Source organism: Chiloscyllium plagiosum, chromosome 15 (genome assembly GCF_004010195.1).
Source record: "Chiloscyllium plagiosum isolate BGI_BamShark_2017 chromosome 15, ASM401019v2, whole genome shotgun sequence".
NCBI classification, from domain to species: Eukaryota; Metazoa; Chordata; class Chondrichthyes; order Orectolobiformes; family Hemiscylliidae; genus Chiloscyllium; species Chiloscyllium plagiosum.
Genome location: NC_057724.1, coordinates 6,256,198 through 6,275,088, shown reverse-complemented (window position 1 = coordinate 6,275,088; position 18,891 = coordinate 6,256,198). Strand labels below are relative to the sequence as shown.

The 18,891-nt window shown below is 44.8% G+C and overlaps 1 protein-coding gene across 2 annotated transcripts in view; it reads right to left on the bottom strand.

Moving 5' to 3' along the window:
* si:dkey-172j4.3 (diacylglycerol kinase eta) overlaps positions 1-18,891 on the bottom strand; it is a 268,396-nt gene that overhangs the window by 108,420 nt on the left and 141,085 nt on the right. Inside the window, exon 1 of one of the 2 annotated variants that reach the window (XM_043704350.1) lies at positions 16,638-17,109. The exons of the other annotated variant lie outside the window; for it this stretch is intronic. Within the exon in view, the coding sequence (XP_043560285.1) occupies positions 16,638-16,694 (57 nt within the window). The 5' untranslated portion in view covers positions 16,695-17,109. Of the gene's footprint in view, positions 1-16,637; positions 17,110-18,891 lie in introns of those variants that run through there. 2 annotated transcript variants of the gene reach the window in all.

The following is an 18,891-nucleotide window of genomic DNA, read 5'->3' as shown; positions in this document are numbered from 1 at the left end:
GGTACATGAGGATCTTGTTGAATGGCAGGTCGAGCTTGAGGGGCTGAATGGCTTAGTCCTGCTCCTATTTCTTATGTTCTTATGAAATGCAGTCACTAGAAAGGTACAACATTGATAAGGAGGAGATATTAGATAAGCTCTTGATACTTAAAGTTGATAAGGCACCTGAAACAGAAAAAAACGAACCCAAGGATATGAACGTAAGCAAGAGATATTGCAGAGGCACTGGCAATTAACCTTCAATCTTCCCTGGATACAGGTGTGGTGACAAAGGACTGGAGAAGTGTTAAAAAAAAAGTTGTCAAGATAAGACCAGTATTTATAGACGAGTTGGTAAAACTTCAATGGTGAGGTGACTTCTACAAATAAGTTATTTGGGACAGAATTAATGGTCAAATGGAAAAATGTGGATAATTTCAGATTTGTTGAGGGAAAGTCTTGTCTAATCAACTTGCTGGAGTGTTGTCAAGAGGTAACAGAAAGGGTAGATATGGTGTACAAGGGCTTCCTGTTCTGAAGAAGGGTCACTGGATCCGAAATGTTAATTCTGCTTTCTCTCCGCGGGTGCTGCCAGACCTGCTGAGTTTTCCCAGCAATTTTCAGACTTTGCTTCTGACTTCTGAAAGATGTTCAACGTAAAATCACATAACAGACTTGTGAGGAAAGTTATAGGTCATGGAATAAAATGAACAAGGGAAATACGGATACAAAATTGCCTGCGTTCTAGGAAGAAGAAAGTCAAAATGGATAATGGGCATGTTTTCTGGCTGGAGGAAGGTTTGTAGTGAAGTTCCCCAGGGGCAAATAGCAGAAACCTTGTTTTTTCTAAGTGCAGGATCTAAATGGTGTGCAGGAGACAATTTCCAAATTTGCAGGCAACACAAAATTTTGGAGGATTTTAAACTGTGAGGAAAACAATGTAAAATATGGACAACTTGATGGGGTGGGCTGATAGGGAGCAGATAAAGTTCAATATGGAAAAGTATGGGTGACCAAGACAATAGATGGCCGAGAGTGAATAGTGCTATTCTAAAGATGCGTAGGAGAGGCTCGTGTGTAGATATTTTTAATCAACCTGTTCAGATGTTATTGAAAACCTTTGGAGAAGGTGAGGTTTGAACCCAGACCTGCTGGCTCAGAAGTAGGGGGAGCTGAGACTATATGTACGTAAGTCAGTAAAGATGGCAGGACAGGTGGCGAGAGCTATTAATGATTCATGCATTACTCTGGGCTTTGTTAGTGAGGACATAGAGAACAAAAGCAAGGAAAATATGATGAATTTACATAAGATTCTTGTCAGACTTCAATTGGAATATTGTGCTTAGAGTTCTGGGCATCACACTATAGGAGAGATGTGACTGCACTGAGATATGACAGAACAGATTTATAAGGTTGGTTTGAGGGATGAGGCACGTTAGTTACGAGGATAGATCTGGGGGAGTTTTCCTTAGAGTGGAGACAGCTGAGTGGAGATCTGATATAGGTTTTCAAAACCATGAAGGGTCTGGGCAGAGTAAATAGGGGGAAACTAGTTCCTGTTTGTAAACACATCCAGAATGAAGTGGCACAGTTTTAAAATGTGTTGTGAAAGAAGCAGATGTGAGGTGCGAAAAATCTTTTTTCATGCAACAAGGAGTTGGGGGCTGGAATACTCTGCCTGGAGATGTGGTGGACGCACAGACAAATCGAGGCAGCCAAGAGGGTGTTGGATAGTTATTTAAGTAGAAGCAATGGGCAGAGTTATAGGGAAAGGACAGGAGATTGGCACTAAATCAAAATGCTGACAAATGAATAGCCTCCTCCTGCACTGTGACAATTCTGTTAGCTCCAAACAAAATTAGAATGATATTATTCTGGCTAGCCCTCCATCTTTGACCTTCTGTAAATTTGAAGTTATCCAAAACTCTACGTGCTGTATCCAAATTCCCTCAGCATGTTTCAGCTCCCAAACCGATATGACTCCTGGTGTTAGAATACCTCAACTTTAAAATCCTCACTCATGTTTTCAAGTCCTTGCGTGACTTTTCCTTTCCTTGTAATCTCCTGCTGCCTTAAAGCCCTCGGAGAATTTGGCACTCCTCGAATGCTGTACGTTAAGAATTAATGAAAGACATTCCAACAACTTTGGTAGTGCTGCCCTTAACATGTGTTTGATGATCCAATTCACTTTCACATTCTTCATTTGGTCTTTCTAGCCTTACTGCATTTATATTGACACTTCTTTGCAAGCAACATTGGCACCATACTAGTGCCAAGCAAGGACCGTCTCCAACAAAACCAAATTAAACTATTTCCACTTGATATTCAATGACATTTCCCATCACTGAATGTCAACATCTTGGGGGTTACTGGTGACCAAAAACTGAACTGAGCTCGCCAAATAAATACTGTGGCTGTAAGAACATGTCAAAACTAGCTGGAAGCATCATCCTGAAAGCCTGTCCACCATCTACTGGGCCCAAGTCAGGAGTGTGTTGGAATACTCCTCACTTGCTTGGATGGGTGCAGCTCCAACAAGCTTGACACCATCCAGGACCATACAGCCCACTTGATCAGCATCACATTTACAATCACTTGGTCTACTACCAACCTCAGTAGCAGCAATTTGTACCATCTACAAAATAGATTTACACCAACTCATCAAGATTCCTTCAACATCATTGTTCAAACTCACAATCACTACCATCTAGAAGGACAAGGACAGTAGATGCATGGCAACACCGCCCCCTCTGAAGCAAAACAACCTGACTTTGAAATATATCACGGTTCCTTCAATGTCACTGGGTCAATATCCTAGGACTCTCCCTGTAATGGCACTGTGGTTGCACCACATGGACTGCAGCAGTTAGAGAAAACAGCTCACCAGCACCTTCTCATGGGAATAAGGCATGGGCAATAAATGCTGGGCTGGTCAGCGATGTTCACATCCCTGTACCATCTTGTTCCAAGGGCCTGAAAATCATGTAACTCAACTTAGTCTGTCTTCCCTTCCTGTAAAATCCAAACTTAGCAGCTACTAATCACAACCATTATTGACTTTCTCTTTTTAATTCTACTGTGTCGCAAACCGTTAAAAAAACAAACTTGCATTTACGTAAAACATCTCACAACCTCAGACGTCCCACTGCACTTTGAGAAGAATCGGTTATGTTTGAAATGTTAGACACAGTTGTAATATAGAAAATGCAGGTGCCTGGACTGGCCACTAACTCCCAAACAGTCATGATATGATCAGATTATCTGTTTCATTAACAATGCTGGCTAAGAGATAAATACTGGCCAGAACCCTATAAATAATGCGTTTTTTAAAATTTGAAATAATACAATTGGATCTTTTATATTGCGCTAACGGATCAGACAGTATCTCAGTTTAAACGTTTATTCGAAAGATGGCATCTCCAAATACACAGCACTCCCTTCGTGTTGCAGTGGAGTGTCAATTTAGATTAAACACTCATGTCTTTAGAGAGAGATTTACACACAACTTTCTCATTCAGAGGCAAGGTTGAATATTTAGTAAATGTTTATTCAATTCTCAACCAAAGAGATCTCTGTTACTGCACAATACATCTCAATACCCCATCCCATAGCATAGTTTATCATGCCACATCTACAAATGATTAAACTGATCCAAACTATCAGCTCTCTCTGAGGGTTAAGTCACTGCCGATAGTTTGCTCTTTCAGAAGACCCCCAAGTTCATCTTCTCTTTGCACTCAGTATTGAACCTCTGCTGGATCCAATCTGGGAGATAACACACACACACACACATCACAGGACTGAACAGGGGTAAATCTTCCTCTTTACCTGCTGTTAAATGGCTAGAGTTCTCCGCCACAGCTCCCAGCAGTCTCACACTAAAGTAAATTCCCGGTTCTCTCACGTTGCTGCTTTTACCTTTCCATACAGAGTCACAGTCCAGCTGACTGTGAGGAATGTAGCAGGTATGGAGAGGTGATGATATGAGCAGGGGTGAGGGGGGGAATAAAACACAATCTTGATCTTTTGCCAGAGCACAGTAAAGATGCTGATTAGAGAGACTGACTATGGGTTAAAATAAAACATTTGGACTCTGTCTTCGTCACCAGGGTTAATGACTGACTGCACAATGACACTGATGAACTCAACCAATGATTCACTCACAAAAGTAGATTTTGACTTGGTGCTTACATGTATATTGAGTGTTAGTGAGTCAGCATCAACATGACCACACAAAATCACGTGAGGCTGAAATGTTTTAAAAAGCCTGTCATATCGATGGAATTTATCTGTTTGAAAAGTTTGGTTGAGATCAGATTCAGTTAAGTGTTGATAAATGGATTTTTAGATAGTTTGAATTAAGATGTTCAGACATACTCTGACACACCCCTGGACGTGTTGGAACTTGAACCTCCCAGCCGAGATTGTGACACTATCACTTTGCTAATTTTATTTTAACCCCTGTCCACTCCCAAGCACTGATTGGAGGGCACTTATCCATTTCATTAATTTGACACTGAGGGTCACTTTATTGCCCATTGCTGTGAATGACCACTCTTTCCACCTGCTTTCACTGAATTAGACATCAACTTATTGAGAGATTGTGCATTTCCATGGCACCTTTCACAGTCTCAGAATGTTCCACAGTGCTTCACAGCTGAGTTAATCCTTTGGAAATGTGGCTGCAATTATTATATAGAAACTATGGCAGGGAATTTGCACAGCAATGAACAGACAGTGTGCTTTCATGATGCCAGTCAAAGTGGGATGTGGAAGAGAACACAGTTGAGCTTCCTCAAAATATCTTAATGTCTTTAAGAGTGTCTTCAGAGTTTTATATTAACATAAAAGGGCAGACAGGGCCTCAGTTTAGCATCTCTGCTGGAAGATGACATCTCTGCTGATGCAACAGTCCCTCTGTACTACACTGTAGTTTCAGTTCTAAATGATTGCCTTCAGGATAGGATTTGAACCCACATTCACTGCGAGAGTGGTGTGTTGCCCGTTGAGCCGAGCTTGGCATTTAGGGTACCACCAAATTCTAGGTACAGACCATCACTGACTTAACGTACATAACCAGTTGTATTGCATCCAATAATCCAATAGCATATGGAAGCACGATATCCAGGACCTGAAACTCCGGGATGGGAAGATGCAATCACAAAGAGCACTGGTCCAATGTAGGGACAACAACATTATGATTCATACTCCCTCGAAACAGAACTACCCCACGGTTGAAGTGTACAATCATTACTACCCCAAGGCCCTCAAAACAACTCAGCGTTAGCTCTCAGAGGCATTTCCTTTGAATATAACCACTCAAAAATTGAAAGGGAATAAAGGAGGGTTCACTTGGTCTTCAGAGACTGGAGTTTCAAATGACAGCACCTCTAACCCTTAGTGCTGAGCGAGGGTGTCAACTCAGATGATGTGCCCATGCCTCTGGAGAGAGACCTGTGGCCTATGGGCCTTCTGATTCAAGCGAGACTGCTTACTTATTCCAGTTTCTGCTCTCTCACCTCTGCCAGGTGAAGCCAGTGTATATTTTTACAGTCAAGCTGTTTCTTCCAACTTTTTGAAGGCATTTGCATATTTCAGCTCCTGACACCCAGGTCTGATGGAGCAGGTTAGACCAGTCTCTTTGTGAATTTACATAATGAGTAATGGGCAGCTCCTCCGGGATAAATAGATAATAGCCACACATCCTTTTTTCTTCCCACATTATCATCCATCTATTCCAAATCATTCGTCCCTAACTTTGTGCATATTGTCCAGGCTGACACTTCAATATCACAATGGACTGGGCCATACTATCGGAGGAAGCTTTGTTCAGTTATGACCGCCTCTACAATCTCAGGTGGATGTAAAACCAAATCACAGCCTTATTTAAAGAAAAGCAGTGGACCCCTAGCAAATATTTATCTCTCAACAATACCGTAAGGTTGTTCATTTCACTGCTGTTTTGAGAGCTTGCTCTTAGAGCAATACTGGATTTGGGCCACTGTTCTAGAGTGACTTGCTCACCTTCAAATTAAGCAAAACAAAAATTCATAGAACTGGTCAATATCAATCTGCCTGTTGTTTTTAAAACAATCCAAATTCAAAAAAACTGATAACATATAATGGCAGCATGGTGGCTCAGTGGTTAGCAGTGCTGCCTCACAGTGCTAGGGACTCAGATTCGATTCCAGCCTCGGGTGACTGTGTGGTTTGTACATTCTCCCCGTGTCTGTGTGGGTTTCCTTCGGGTGCTCTGTTTTCCTCCCACAATCCAAAGATGTGCAGGTAAGGAGAATTGGCCATGCTAAATCGCCCGTAGTGTTCAGGGATGTGTGGGTTAGGTGCATTAGTCAAGGGTAAATGTAGAGTAATGGGGTAGGGGAACGGATCTGTGGGATACTGTTCGGTGGGCCGGTGTGGACTTGTTGGGCCAAATGGCCTGTTTCCACACTGTGGGAGCTCTATGCTAATGATAATACACCTTTCACAGGAGCAGGCCATTCGACCCATTGAACCCATTCTATGGTCCAAGGGTGGCAGGGTGGTTCAGGTGGTTAGCACTGCTATCTCACAGCACATTGATCCAGGTTCAAATCCAGCCTCAGGCGACTGTGTGGAGTTTGCATATTTTCCCCACACCTGTGTGGGTTCCCTTTGGATGCTCCAGTTTCCTTCCCTGGTCCAAAGGTGTGCAAGTTAGGTGGATTGGCCATGCTGAATGGACTCATTGTGATCAGAGATGTGGAGGTTGGGTGGATTAGCCATGGGAAATGCAGGATTACAGGGATAGGATAGGAGGATGGGTGGGATGCTCTTTGGAGGGTTGGTGTGGACTTGATGGGCGGAATGACGTGCTTTCACCCTGTAGGATTCTATTGATTTAATATGATCAAAGCTGATCAAACACCTTCTACCCACATTATCTTTATAAACTTTTATGCCACTTGTAATCAGAAATCTATCAGTTGCAAAGACTTAGCTTCCATAGCCCTTCAGAGTAGAGAATTCCAAACATTCACAACTCTGAGTCAAATAATTTCACCTTATTTTGGTTATAAATGTTTTGAAATTAAGATTTTGGACTTCCCAACCAGAGGAAACATTGTATCTTCATCTACCTAGTCAATTCCATTAAACATTTCATAGGTTCCAATGAAATTACCTGTCGTACTGGGAAATGTTAGAGAATATATACAAATTTATTGACAAAAGAAGGGAGGCTTGGCAGCAGCAAATTATATCAACCTTTGCATGAACTCAGAATAAAGGGTCACATATTTAAGGTAAAGATGAGGAGGAATTATTTTCTCTCGGAGTATTACCACATAGTGTTGTTACTGATTAGGTCATTAAGTATATTCAAGGGTGAGGTAGACAGATTTTTTATCAAGTAGGGATTCAAGAGTTATGGGGAAAAGGCAAGAAAATGGAGTTGAGGATTATCAGATCAGCCATTGAATGAGAGAGCAGACGCGATGGGACTGAATGGCCTACTCTGCTCCTGCGTCTTAAAGTCTTACCACATACTGGCAGAGGTAGCTAATACCACAAGTTACTAGGAGTGATCATCTGAGAAGATGCCACAAAACATGCTGTAAAAATGGAAGTTCTTCCTTCCTCTTACACTAAAGGGGGAGGACAAGATAAATAATGCATTGTCCTCTCTCTCGGCAGCACGTTGCCCATGGGGATGATGTCGTCATGGCCTGCCCTTAACTCATTATTTCCCAACTCTGTTGAAAGTGCCTGAAGGAAAGGAAGTTCATACCTGCTGTGCCGAGCTTGACAATGATGTGGAGGAGCCGGTTTTGGACTGGGGTGGACTAAGTTAAAATTCACACAACACCAGGTTATAGTCCAACAGGTTTATTTGGAAGTATTAGCTTTCGGAGCAGTGCTCCTTCATCAGGTAGCTGTGGAGCAGGACTCATAAGACACAGAACTTTTAGCAAAATAGACCTGTTGGACTATAACCTGGTGATGTATTATGTTTACATCTAAGCTTGACAATGTCATCTCTGGCTCAAAGGCAAGCAGCTGAATTCGGTATCAAGCAACAGGAAAGCTGTGAAAGGGATTTACCTTCCCCAGTATACCACTGCTGCTGCCTGTGAATGAAAACAGGCTCTCTGGATAAGGGCGGGACAGTAATGCGGTCTACCAGCTTCCTAATCTCTCTTCGCATACTTCTTAATTATAATTGGAGCAACTAAAAATGTGACATCCTTGGGCAGTCCTTTCCAAAAATAACTCGGTCATAAATAACCATGTTCACACGTGTGGACACCTGTCCTAAAATAGCCTGCAGAAATACTTCTTTAAGAAGATCTGCCACTGTCCTGCCATGTGAAATCTTGCTGTTTAATTCAGTGAGTGAAAGGGTTGGGCATGTTCCCAAAATGGGCGCCAGAGGAATGCACGTTTGTTCTCCACTACCACTGTAACAACCCCCCCTGCATTGATATAGTGCCACAGCCCAAGCAGCTTCACTGGAGTCGATGCAGATAAAGAATTGGCATTGATTCAGTGACAAGAGAGGTGAAGACAGGGGTCAAGCACTAAAAAGTAGATTTTAAGGAAGGTGTGAGGAAAGTAGCATGGAAGGAATTCCAGAGATTTGGAGCCAAACAGCTCAAGTCACGGAGGATATCCAATTGTTGCACAAGAGGTGATTCAAGCACAGGGAAGGGCTGCCCTAACTTTGCTGGTTCCCCTAAAATCCAGATTCGATCATATGTAAAAAGAGGAAACCAATGCAACAGCAACTGAGAACAGAGGAATGTGACTCTAACTATTGGCTCATAGGGAAAGTAAAAATCCAGCATGTGCTGGTTGGGCCAAGCGGTCTCATGTTTTAATGCACGGCTCATTTTCAAATTTCTGCACATCATAGAATAGTTATCATCCAGATCCACACTCCACCCGCCATGTCAGAGCTGTTTTGATACATTTAGCAATGCCAACTGGGGTAAATTTGAAATAGGACACCATACTCCAGGACATCACACTGTACCACACACCCTGTGGATTATAGAATAGCACATTATATCACACTACATAATAGTCCCGTATACACACCATTGCCTACTATATCACACACCATACTCCCACACATCGCACCATAGCTCGGTATTTTACACAATAGCACACATTCTCATACTAGTCCATACTCCTACACGTAACACTATAAAACACTGTATAATACACTATACCCATGTATATGACGCTATGAAGCACTATAACATGTTATACCCACATCCACCACACAATACAATCACACTAAGGATGTGATTTTAACATCCCTGTAGGGGTGAGACAGACAAGGAGAGATGGAAATGAGTTCGCTCAGGAGAGAAACCCACTCCTTCACATCAGCTCAACAATGAGGCACTGCTGTAAGACAGGTGTTTATACTCTTGTGGTCACTTAATGACCACCAAAGGGCTGTACCTCACCATCTCCTCTTCACCTGCCTCCTCACCGGGCAAGAAATGTGGTTAGTTTCCTGGCTGGGAGGCCATGTGACCTACCTGCTGAGTTAAGAGGGTGTTCCTGGAATTGCACAGATCTGGGGGGGTACCCGGATGGCAAAGAAGCCTGTCCCAGATTCGAAACCATGGAAACCCCGTCCCCATTCAAACCCTGAAGCCCACATCATGCGAATAAGGGACTTACCTTCTCGCTGCTAGATCCCCAAGGAGTAGTCCTTAATTGAGAGACAGAACATAGAACAGTACAGCACAATACAGGTCCTTCGGCCCTCGATGTTGTGCTGGCCTTGTATCCTACTCTAAGATCAGACTAACCTCCATACCTTTCATTGTACTATCATCCATGTGCCTATCCAAAAGTCGCTTAAATGTCCCTAATGTGTCTGACTCTACTACTATTGCTGGCAGTGCTTTCCACACACCCACCAATCTCTGTATAAAGAACCTACCTCTGACATCTCCCCTAAACTTTCCTTCAATCACCTTAAAATTATGCCCCCTCATGATAGACATTTCCACTCTGGGAAAAAGTGTCTGGCTATCTATTCTATCTATGCCTCTTATCATCTTGTACACCTCCATCAAGTCACCTCTCATCCTTCTTCACTCCAATGATAAAAGGTTGAGGGAGCTGAAGGCTTTCTTCTTAAAACATGCCCTCCAGTCCAGGCAAGATTTGGATAAATCTCCTCTGCAACATCTCTAAACCTTCCACATCTTTCATATAATGAGGCGACCAGAACTGAACACATTATTCCAAATGTGGTCTAACCAGGTCTGTATACAGCTGCAGCACAACCTCGCGGCTCTTAAACCCAATCCCCCTGCTAATGAAAGCCAACACACCATATGTCTTCTTAACAAACCTATCAACTTGACTGGCAAATTTGTGGGATCTGTGGACAAAGATCTCAAGATCCCTCTGTTTCTTCACACTGCCAAGAATCCTGCCTTTAACCCTGGATTCTGCATTCAAATTCGAGCTTCTAAAGTGAATCACTTCACACTTCCACGTTGAACTCCATCTGCTACTTATCAGCCTAGTTTTAGAATTTAGAATTAGAATTCCTACAGTGTGGAAACAGGCCCTTCGGCCCAACAAGTCCACGCTGACCCTTTGAAGAGTAACTCACCCAGACCCAGTACTCTATCACTCCACATTTACCCCTGACTAATGCACCGAACCTGCACATCCCTGAACACTATGGGCAATTTAGCATTGCCAATTCAACTAACCTGCACATCTTTGGAGTGTGGGAGGAAACCAGAGCACCTGGACGAAGCCCATGCAGACACAGGGAGAATGTCCAAATTCCACACAGTCACCCAATGCTGGAGTTAAACGGGTGTTTGGCACTGTGAGGCAGCAGTGCTAATCACTGAGCCACTGTCACCCTTTCAGCATCCTGTCAATGTCCCGTTGCAACCTACAGTAGCTATCCACAACTCCACCAATCATTGTGTCATCGGCAAACTTACTAACCCACCCTTCCAATTCCTCATCCAATTCATTTATAAAAGTCTCAAAGAACAGAGGTCCCAGAACAGATCCCTATGGATGGCCACTAAGCTCCAGGCTGAATACTTTCCATCTAATACCACCCTCTGTCTTCTATGGGCCAGCCAATTCTGTATCCTGACAGCCAGGTTTCCCTGTGTCTCATGCCTCCTTATTTTCTGAGTGAGCCTACCATGGGGAACCTTGTCAAATGCCTCACTAAAATCCATATACACCATATCCACTGCTCTACCTTCAACAATGTATTTTGTCACATCCTCAAAGAATTCAATATGGATTGTGAGGCATGACCTGCCCCTCACAAAGCCACGCTATCTCTGATCAAACTATGGTTTTCCAAGTAATCATAAACCCTGTCTCTCAGAATCCCCTGCAATACCTTGCCCAACACAGACATAAGACTGACTGGTCTATAATTCCCAGGATTATCCCTATTCCCTTTCTTGAAAGAGAGACTAACAGTTGCCACCTTCCAATCATCTGGTACTACTCCAGTGAGGAGGCAAAGATCATCGCCAAAGGCGCAGCAATCTCTTCCCTCGCTTCCTGTAGTAACCTTGGATAAATCCCATCTGGCCTCTGGGATTTATCTATCTTTGTGTTATTCAAAATTTTCAACACATCCTCCTTCTTAAGATCAAACTGTTTGAGCATATCGGTCTGTTTCATGCTGTCCTCAGAAACGCCAAAGTCCCTCTCAGTAGTGAATACTGAAGCAATATATTCATTAAGAATCTTCCCTACCTCCCCCCCCCCCCCCCCAATTCCAAGTGCAAGTTCCCTCCACTATCCCTGATCAGCCCTACCCTCGCTCTGGCCATCCTCTTGTTCCTCACATAAGTGTAGAATGCCTTGATGTTTTCCTTAATCCTACCCTCCAAGGCTTTTTCATGCCCCCTTCCAGCTCTCCTAAGTGTGTTCTTTAGTTCCTTCCTGGCTACCTTGTAACCCACTAGAGCCCTGTCTGATCCTTGCCTCCTCAACCTTAAGTAAGCTTCCTTCTTCCTCTTGACTAGATGTCCCACATCCCTTACAACCCAAGGTTCCTTCACCCTAGCATCCCTTCCTTGCCTCAGTGGGACAAACCAATCCAGCACCAGCAGCAAGTGCTTCCGAAACCAACCTCCACATTCCTGTTGCGCATTTGCTAAGAACATCTGCTCCCAATTTAGGCCAGCCTTTCCTTTATTCAGTGTTATTCAATTGAAATAAATTAATAGGGAATGGTGGGCAGATTGTCTATAATTTTCTGAGATTCTCCATGGTTTATACAAAGATGGAGAACCAATCCAGTATATCCATCACCACTGTTACGAGCTACAGTTTGGGTGGTCTGAATAGCAGAGCACGAGCTGTCCCTGGTCTCCTGTCTACTGCAAAACCAGTTGCAATGAAATAACATCTTTAGGGCAGTCCCAATGACCTGAATCTCAGCCTGTGCTACACAATCACTGCTACAACAGTGGGAAGCAAGGATACTTAGTGCGGCCTTTCCTTTGCTAATATTAGTAATATAATAATCACCAGTTATTCTGTATTAATGATGATACATGATGGTTAAATACTAGCCAAGATAGCAGGGCTAATATCCTGCTATTGGTGCTATAGGAATGCTTTGATTTAACTTGAGAGGGAAACAGGACCTTAGTTTAATGGTTCATCTGAAAGATGACAATTCACTGATGCAGCACTCCCTCATATCCAGCTCTGCAGTGTCAGCTTGAATTATGTGCTCAAATCCTGCAGTAGGATTTGAACCTATGGCCTGCTGTGCTAGGTAAGGAAAAGCAAGAACAATAAACTGGACTAAAATGATAACCTATCCCAAGGCACTGCTTTGGAGCATAATGACAATATTTAATTTGAATTGTCACTGGACCAGGTCACGGGAGTAAGATGATGGATGAATGTGATCTTCATGAGTTACTAAGTGCTAGCAACAGTTTGGGGTGAGCTCAACTTAATGGAAGTTGTCAGATTAAAATCCCAATCGCTGTGACTCCTACCACAACAGTCAGGATGCCATTCACTTCTAGCGCAATATGTACGCAGCTGAAATTTGAAGAAATTTTCCTGCATTTCCTATGCAATCCTGCAATCAAGCAAAACAAACCACTTCATTCCAGGCTTGTCATAAATCTTGCAGTAACCATATGACATAATATGGCAGGTATCTGTCAGGAATTTTGGATGGCTCAGGGGCACTGCTGCCTCACAACACTGGTTCAATTCCAGCCTCGGGCGACTGCGTGGAGTTTGTACATTCTCCACGTGTCTACGTGGGTTTACTCCAGATGCTCTGGTTTCATCCCACAGTCCAAAGATGTGCAGGTTAGGTGGATTGGCCACAGGAAATTGTTGATAGTATCCAGAGCTGTACAGGCTAGGCAGGTAACCATGAGGAAATGCAGTATCACAGGGATAGCCTTGTGGGATGGGTCTGGATGGGATACTCTTCAGAGGTTCATGAAGTCTTAATGGGACAATGCACCAGAGAGATTCAATGATTTGGGTTCAGCAGAATTGCAGCTCTGTGACTTAATAAGGTCAAACTCCAATTGGCAGACACAGGAGTCTTCTGAATGGTATCTGAATTCCTAACATTAAATATCCTGCTGCTAACTGGCTGTTCTAAACCTCTCAGAGTCATTTCACAATTCAAAAAAATTCACAGGCAGAAATACCTTCCACATTTGAAACATCAACTCAACTTCTTAATCTTGTAGGTCTTTTACTCACCTTGATCCCCCCCACCACCACCATGACAGGCCTGTGATCCAAACAGCTACAGCTGTCCACAGAGATTTAGATTACTTACTTAGATTAGATTACTTACAGTGTGGCAACAGGCCCTTCGGCCCAACAAGTCCACACCGACCCGCCAAAGAGCAACCCACCCATTCCCATTCCCCAACATTTACCCCTTCACTTAACACAACGGACAATTTAATATGGCCAATTCACCTAACCTGCACATTTTTGGACTGTGGGAGGAAACCGGAGCACCCGGAGGAAACCCACGCAGACACGGGGAGAATGTGCAAACTCCACACAGTCATTTGCCTGAGGCAGGAATTGAACCCGGGACCCTGGCGCTGTGAGGCAGCAGTGCTAACCACTGATGCTTATCAACAGGCAATCGATTTGGAGACATTCCTACACCCGCACAATCTCATCCTCTGTGGAAAACTTTAAATTCTTTTAGTTTATAGAGTCATGCAGCATGGAAACAGATCATTACCAGTCCATGCTGACCATAATCCCAAATTAAACTAGTCCTACCTGTCAGTGCTTGGCCCATATACATCCAAGTCGAGAGTGTGGTGCTGGAAAAGCACCGACGGTCAGGCAGATTCCGAAGAGCAGGAGAGCTGATGTTTCGGGCATAAGCCCTTCATCAGGAATGAGGCTTGTAGATCAGCGGGCTGAGAGATAAATGGGGGGGGTGTTGGGGGAGGTAACTGGGAAAGCGATAGGTGGATGAAGGTGAGGGAGAAGGTGATAGGTCAGACGGGGTAGTGATGTACGTGTCCAGAGGGTGGTGTCGAGTTGGAGGCCTGGGACTGGGATAGTGTTGGGGGAGGGGAAATGAGGAAGCTGTTGGAATCCCAATTTATCCCATGCGGTTGCAAGGTCCCAAGGCGGAGGATGCCCAGAACCTGCAAGTCCTTGACGGATTGGGAGGGGGTGTTAAAGTGTTCAGCCACAGGGCGGTGGGACACATATTCCGCCTTGGTTGGTGCGGGTGGGACACATATTCCGCCTTGGGACCCTGCAACCCCACGGGATCAATGTGAATTCAAACAGCTTCTTCATTTCCCCACCTCCCACATTATCCCAGTCCCAAGCTCCAACTCGGCACCATCCTCTGGACCCCTCTGACCTATCACCTTCTTCTTCACCTTCATCCACCTACCGCTTTTCCAGCTACCTTCCCCCAAACCCCACCCCCCTCCCATTTATCTCTCAGCCCCGATCCACAAGCCTCATTACTGATGAAGGGCTTATGCCCGAAACGTCGATTCTCCTGCTCCTCGGATGCTGCCTGACCTGCTGTGCTTTTCCAGCACCACACTCTTGACTCTGATCTCAGCATCTGCGGTCCTCACTTTCTCCAAACCATTCATATTCAAGTACTTATCCATTAACCTCTTAAACATTGTATCTGCACCTGCATCCACCACTTCCTCTAGCAGTTCTGTCCACACAGAAACCATTCTCTGTGTAAAAAGGTAACCCTCATGTCCTTTTTATATCTGTCTCCGCCCACCTTAAAAATATACCCCCGAGTTTTGAATTCTCCCAGCCAAGGGAAAAGATCTTTCTCATTCATTTTATCTCGGCCCCTCATGATTTTATAAACACAAAGAAAGTCACCCCTCAATTTCCTATGCTCCAGTGAAAAACGTCTCAAACTTTCCAGTCTATTTTTATTTCTCAAACCCTCCATTCCTGGCAACATTGTTGTAAATCGTTTCTGAACCCTCTCCAGTTAATAATCCTTCCTATAACTCAGTGACCAGAACTGCATACAGTATTCCAAAAGAGGCCTTACCCATGTCCCTGTACAATGTCAACATGATGTCCCATCTTCTATACTCAAAGATCTGAGCAATGAAGTGCGAGACACATTCTTAACCACCCTGTCTACCTGTGATGCAAATTTCAATGAATTATGTACTTGAACTCACACAACACCAGGCTATAGTCCAACAGGTTTATTTGGAAGCACTAGCTTTCAGAGTCCTTCATCAGGTAGTCATCACCTGATGAAGAAGCAGTGCTCCGAAAGCTAGAGTTTCCAAATAAATCTTTTGGACTATGACCTGGTGTTGTGTGATTTTTAACTTTATCCACCGCAGTCCAACACCAGCACCTCTAAATCATACCTAAACTCCTGGTCTCTATGATCTGCAGCACAACCAGCACCCCACCGTTAATTGTATAAGTCCTGCCCTTGTTTGTTTTAACAACGTGCAATACCTCACATTTATCCAAATTAAACTCCTTCTGCCACTCCTCAACCCCCACTAGCCCAATTGGTCAAGATTTCTTTGTAATCTTAGGTAATCTTCTTCACTATCCACTATGCCACCAATTTTAGCACCATCTGCAAACTTGCCTCCTACAGTCTTATCTAAAACATTTATATAAATGACAAACAAAGGTAGACCCAGCATCGATCCCTGTGGAACACTGCTGGTCACAGGCTTCCAGTCCAAAATACAACCCTCCACTACCACTCTCTGTTTCTTGACATTAGGTCAATTTTGTGTATAATCGACAAGTTCACCCTGAATCCCATCTGATCCCTTTACGGATTAGTCTACCATGCGGAACCTTTGTTAAAGTTTAAAAATCTCCGGGTTTACCCCTCAAAATGGACCAACCTCTCCAGCTCCTTCCCCCTCTGTTGGAGCATTTTAAAACGTATCTCAGAGTACTCATTCCAAACCAGCTAAATGAAACAGTGTTAGCCTTTTACACTCCTTTGCCTATCTCCTTGTTACCCAATCAGTCAAAAGAGGGCATTGGATCGTGACTACAATCAAGTTTAGAAACGACAGATATCAACTTGTTTAACTCTTCGTTCACTGCTACCACTCCCCCCCCCCCCACCCCAAAATAAACTATTCAAAATATCAAACCTGTGAACTGGAGACAATATGTTGTTTTCTCAGGAGCTGACTGGAGCTCTCCGACATCAGTAAGAAATGTTCCCTCTTGTCATAATCCTACAAACAGCAGTGATTGGGTTAAATCCTTCAGAGGATGTTTGAGTATATGTAAGATAGAGATTGGCTGTGTGCCTTGTGGACAGGTTGTTGTGAATGTGTGAGAGAGACACGTCTTGTAAATGTGTGTGTCTTTGCTTTGATTCTATCTACAGGACAAATGCTTGCTGTGTGAGTGCTAGAGTGTGCAAGTGCTGTGAGTGTGTGTGTGTGAGACTGAGAGAGACAGAGAAAGGCTGTGTAGACATGTGTGTGTGTATGACTCTGTCAGCAGGGTGCTGTGCAAAGAATCGAAAAGAATACTTTCCAAAATTCCCAGCCCCAGACCTCTGAACCAATTGGCTTCCATGCTGTGCAAAGTAGGATGGGTCTGTGCACCTAAGTCTTGGGTAATAAGGAAGTGAGTGAAAGATCAAGGATCGGCTTTCAGCAAGTGAGCAGACCCTGCTTGGAAAGACAGGAGAGACCTGCTGGGTGAGATAACTGCCCAGAAATAGGAGGAGAAGCAAGATCACAGCAATGAGAGTATGGCAGTTTTAGAATAGCAGGAAATGTCTCATCCAATTACAATGTGAATGTGTTCTTTCAACCGATTGCACACAGGAGAAGCTACAAGGAGAGAGAGAGAGTGAGACTGTAAGAAATGAAAAGTTGGAGCCCGAGATTATGCAGTGGTTACAGACACAGCTTTAGCCTGTTCCTGAATGAAATGGAAAGGACAGTCATCAGTGGGTTTAGTACAGTACACTCAGCTGACAAGGTGACAGAAAGACAGGTGTAACATAGTAGTGCAGGCAGGATAAGATAATGTACAAGAAAAATATACAGACAAGAACCATCAGATTTTGCGCAGCCCAAATACACTCTGCTCAACCGACCCATACCATCTCCTGATCGGGATAGACATAGCAACAGCAATGAGTTGCATTTACCTAGCCCCTGCAATGCGGTACAAAGGGCAATTCATTGGCAAAGGGTCGCATATAATTTGAGACCCTGCCGAAGAAGGGCAGATCACCAGACAAAGTAAGAGGTTTAAGCAGCCTCTTACAGCAGGAGAGAGGGACAGTGGGAGAGAGGGGGACAGCGGGTTTAAGCAGGAGGGAGGGGGACAGTGTGTTTAAGCAGGAAGGAGGGGGACAGTGGGTTCAGGCAGGAGAGAGGGGGACAGCGGGTTTAAGCAGGAGGGAGGGGGACAGTGTGTTTAAGCAGGAAGGAGGGGGACAGTGGGTTCAGGCAGGAGAGAGGGGGACAGCGGGTTTAAGCAGGAGGGAGGGGGACAGTGTGTTTAAGCAGGAAGGAGGGGGACAGTGGGTTCAGGCAGGAGAGAGGGGGACAGCGGGTTTAAGCAGGAGGGAGGGGGACAGTGTGTTTAAGCAGGAAGGAGGGGGACAGTGGGTTCAGGCAGGAGAGAGGGGGACAGCGGGTTTAAGCAGGAGGGAGGGGGACAGTGTGTTTAAGCAGGAAGGAGGGGGACAGTGGGTTCAGGCAGGAGAGAGGGGGACAGCGGGTTTAAGCAGGAGGGAGGGGGACAGTGTGTTTAAGCAGGAAGGAGGGGGACAGTGGGTTCAGGCAGGAGAGAGGGGGACAGCGGGTTTAAGCAGGAGGGAGGGGGACAGTGTGTTTAAGCAGGAAGGAGGGGGACAGTGGGTTCAGGCAGGAGAGAGGGGGACAGCGGGTTTAAGCAGGAGGGAGGGGGACAGTGTGTTTAAGCAGGAAGGAGGGGGACAGTGGGTTCAGGCAGGAGAGAGGGGGACAGCGGGTTTAAGCAGGAGGGAGGGGGACAGTGTGTTTAAGCAGGAAGGAGGGGGACAGTGGGTTCAGGCAGGAGAGAGGGGGACAGCGGGTTTAAGCAGGAGGGAGGGGGACAGTGTGTTTAAGCAGGAAGGAGGGGGACAGTGGGTTCAGGCAGGAGAGAGGGGGACAGCGGGTTTAAGCAGGAGGGAGGGGGACAGTGTGTTTAAGCAGGAAGGAGGGGGACAGTGGGTTCAGGCAGGAGAGAGGGGGACAGCGGGTTTAAGCAGGAGGGAGGGGGACAGTGTGTTTAAGCAGGAAGGAGGGGGACAGTGGGTTCAGGCAGGAGAGAGGGGGACAGCGGGTTTAAGCAGGAGGGAGGGGGACAGTGTGTTTAAGCAGGAAGGAGGGGGACAGTGGGTTCAGGCAGGAG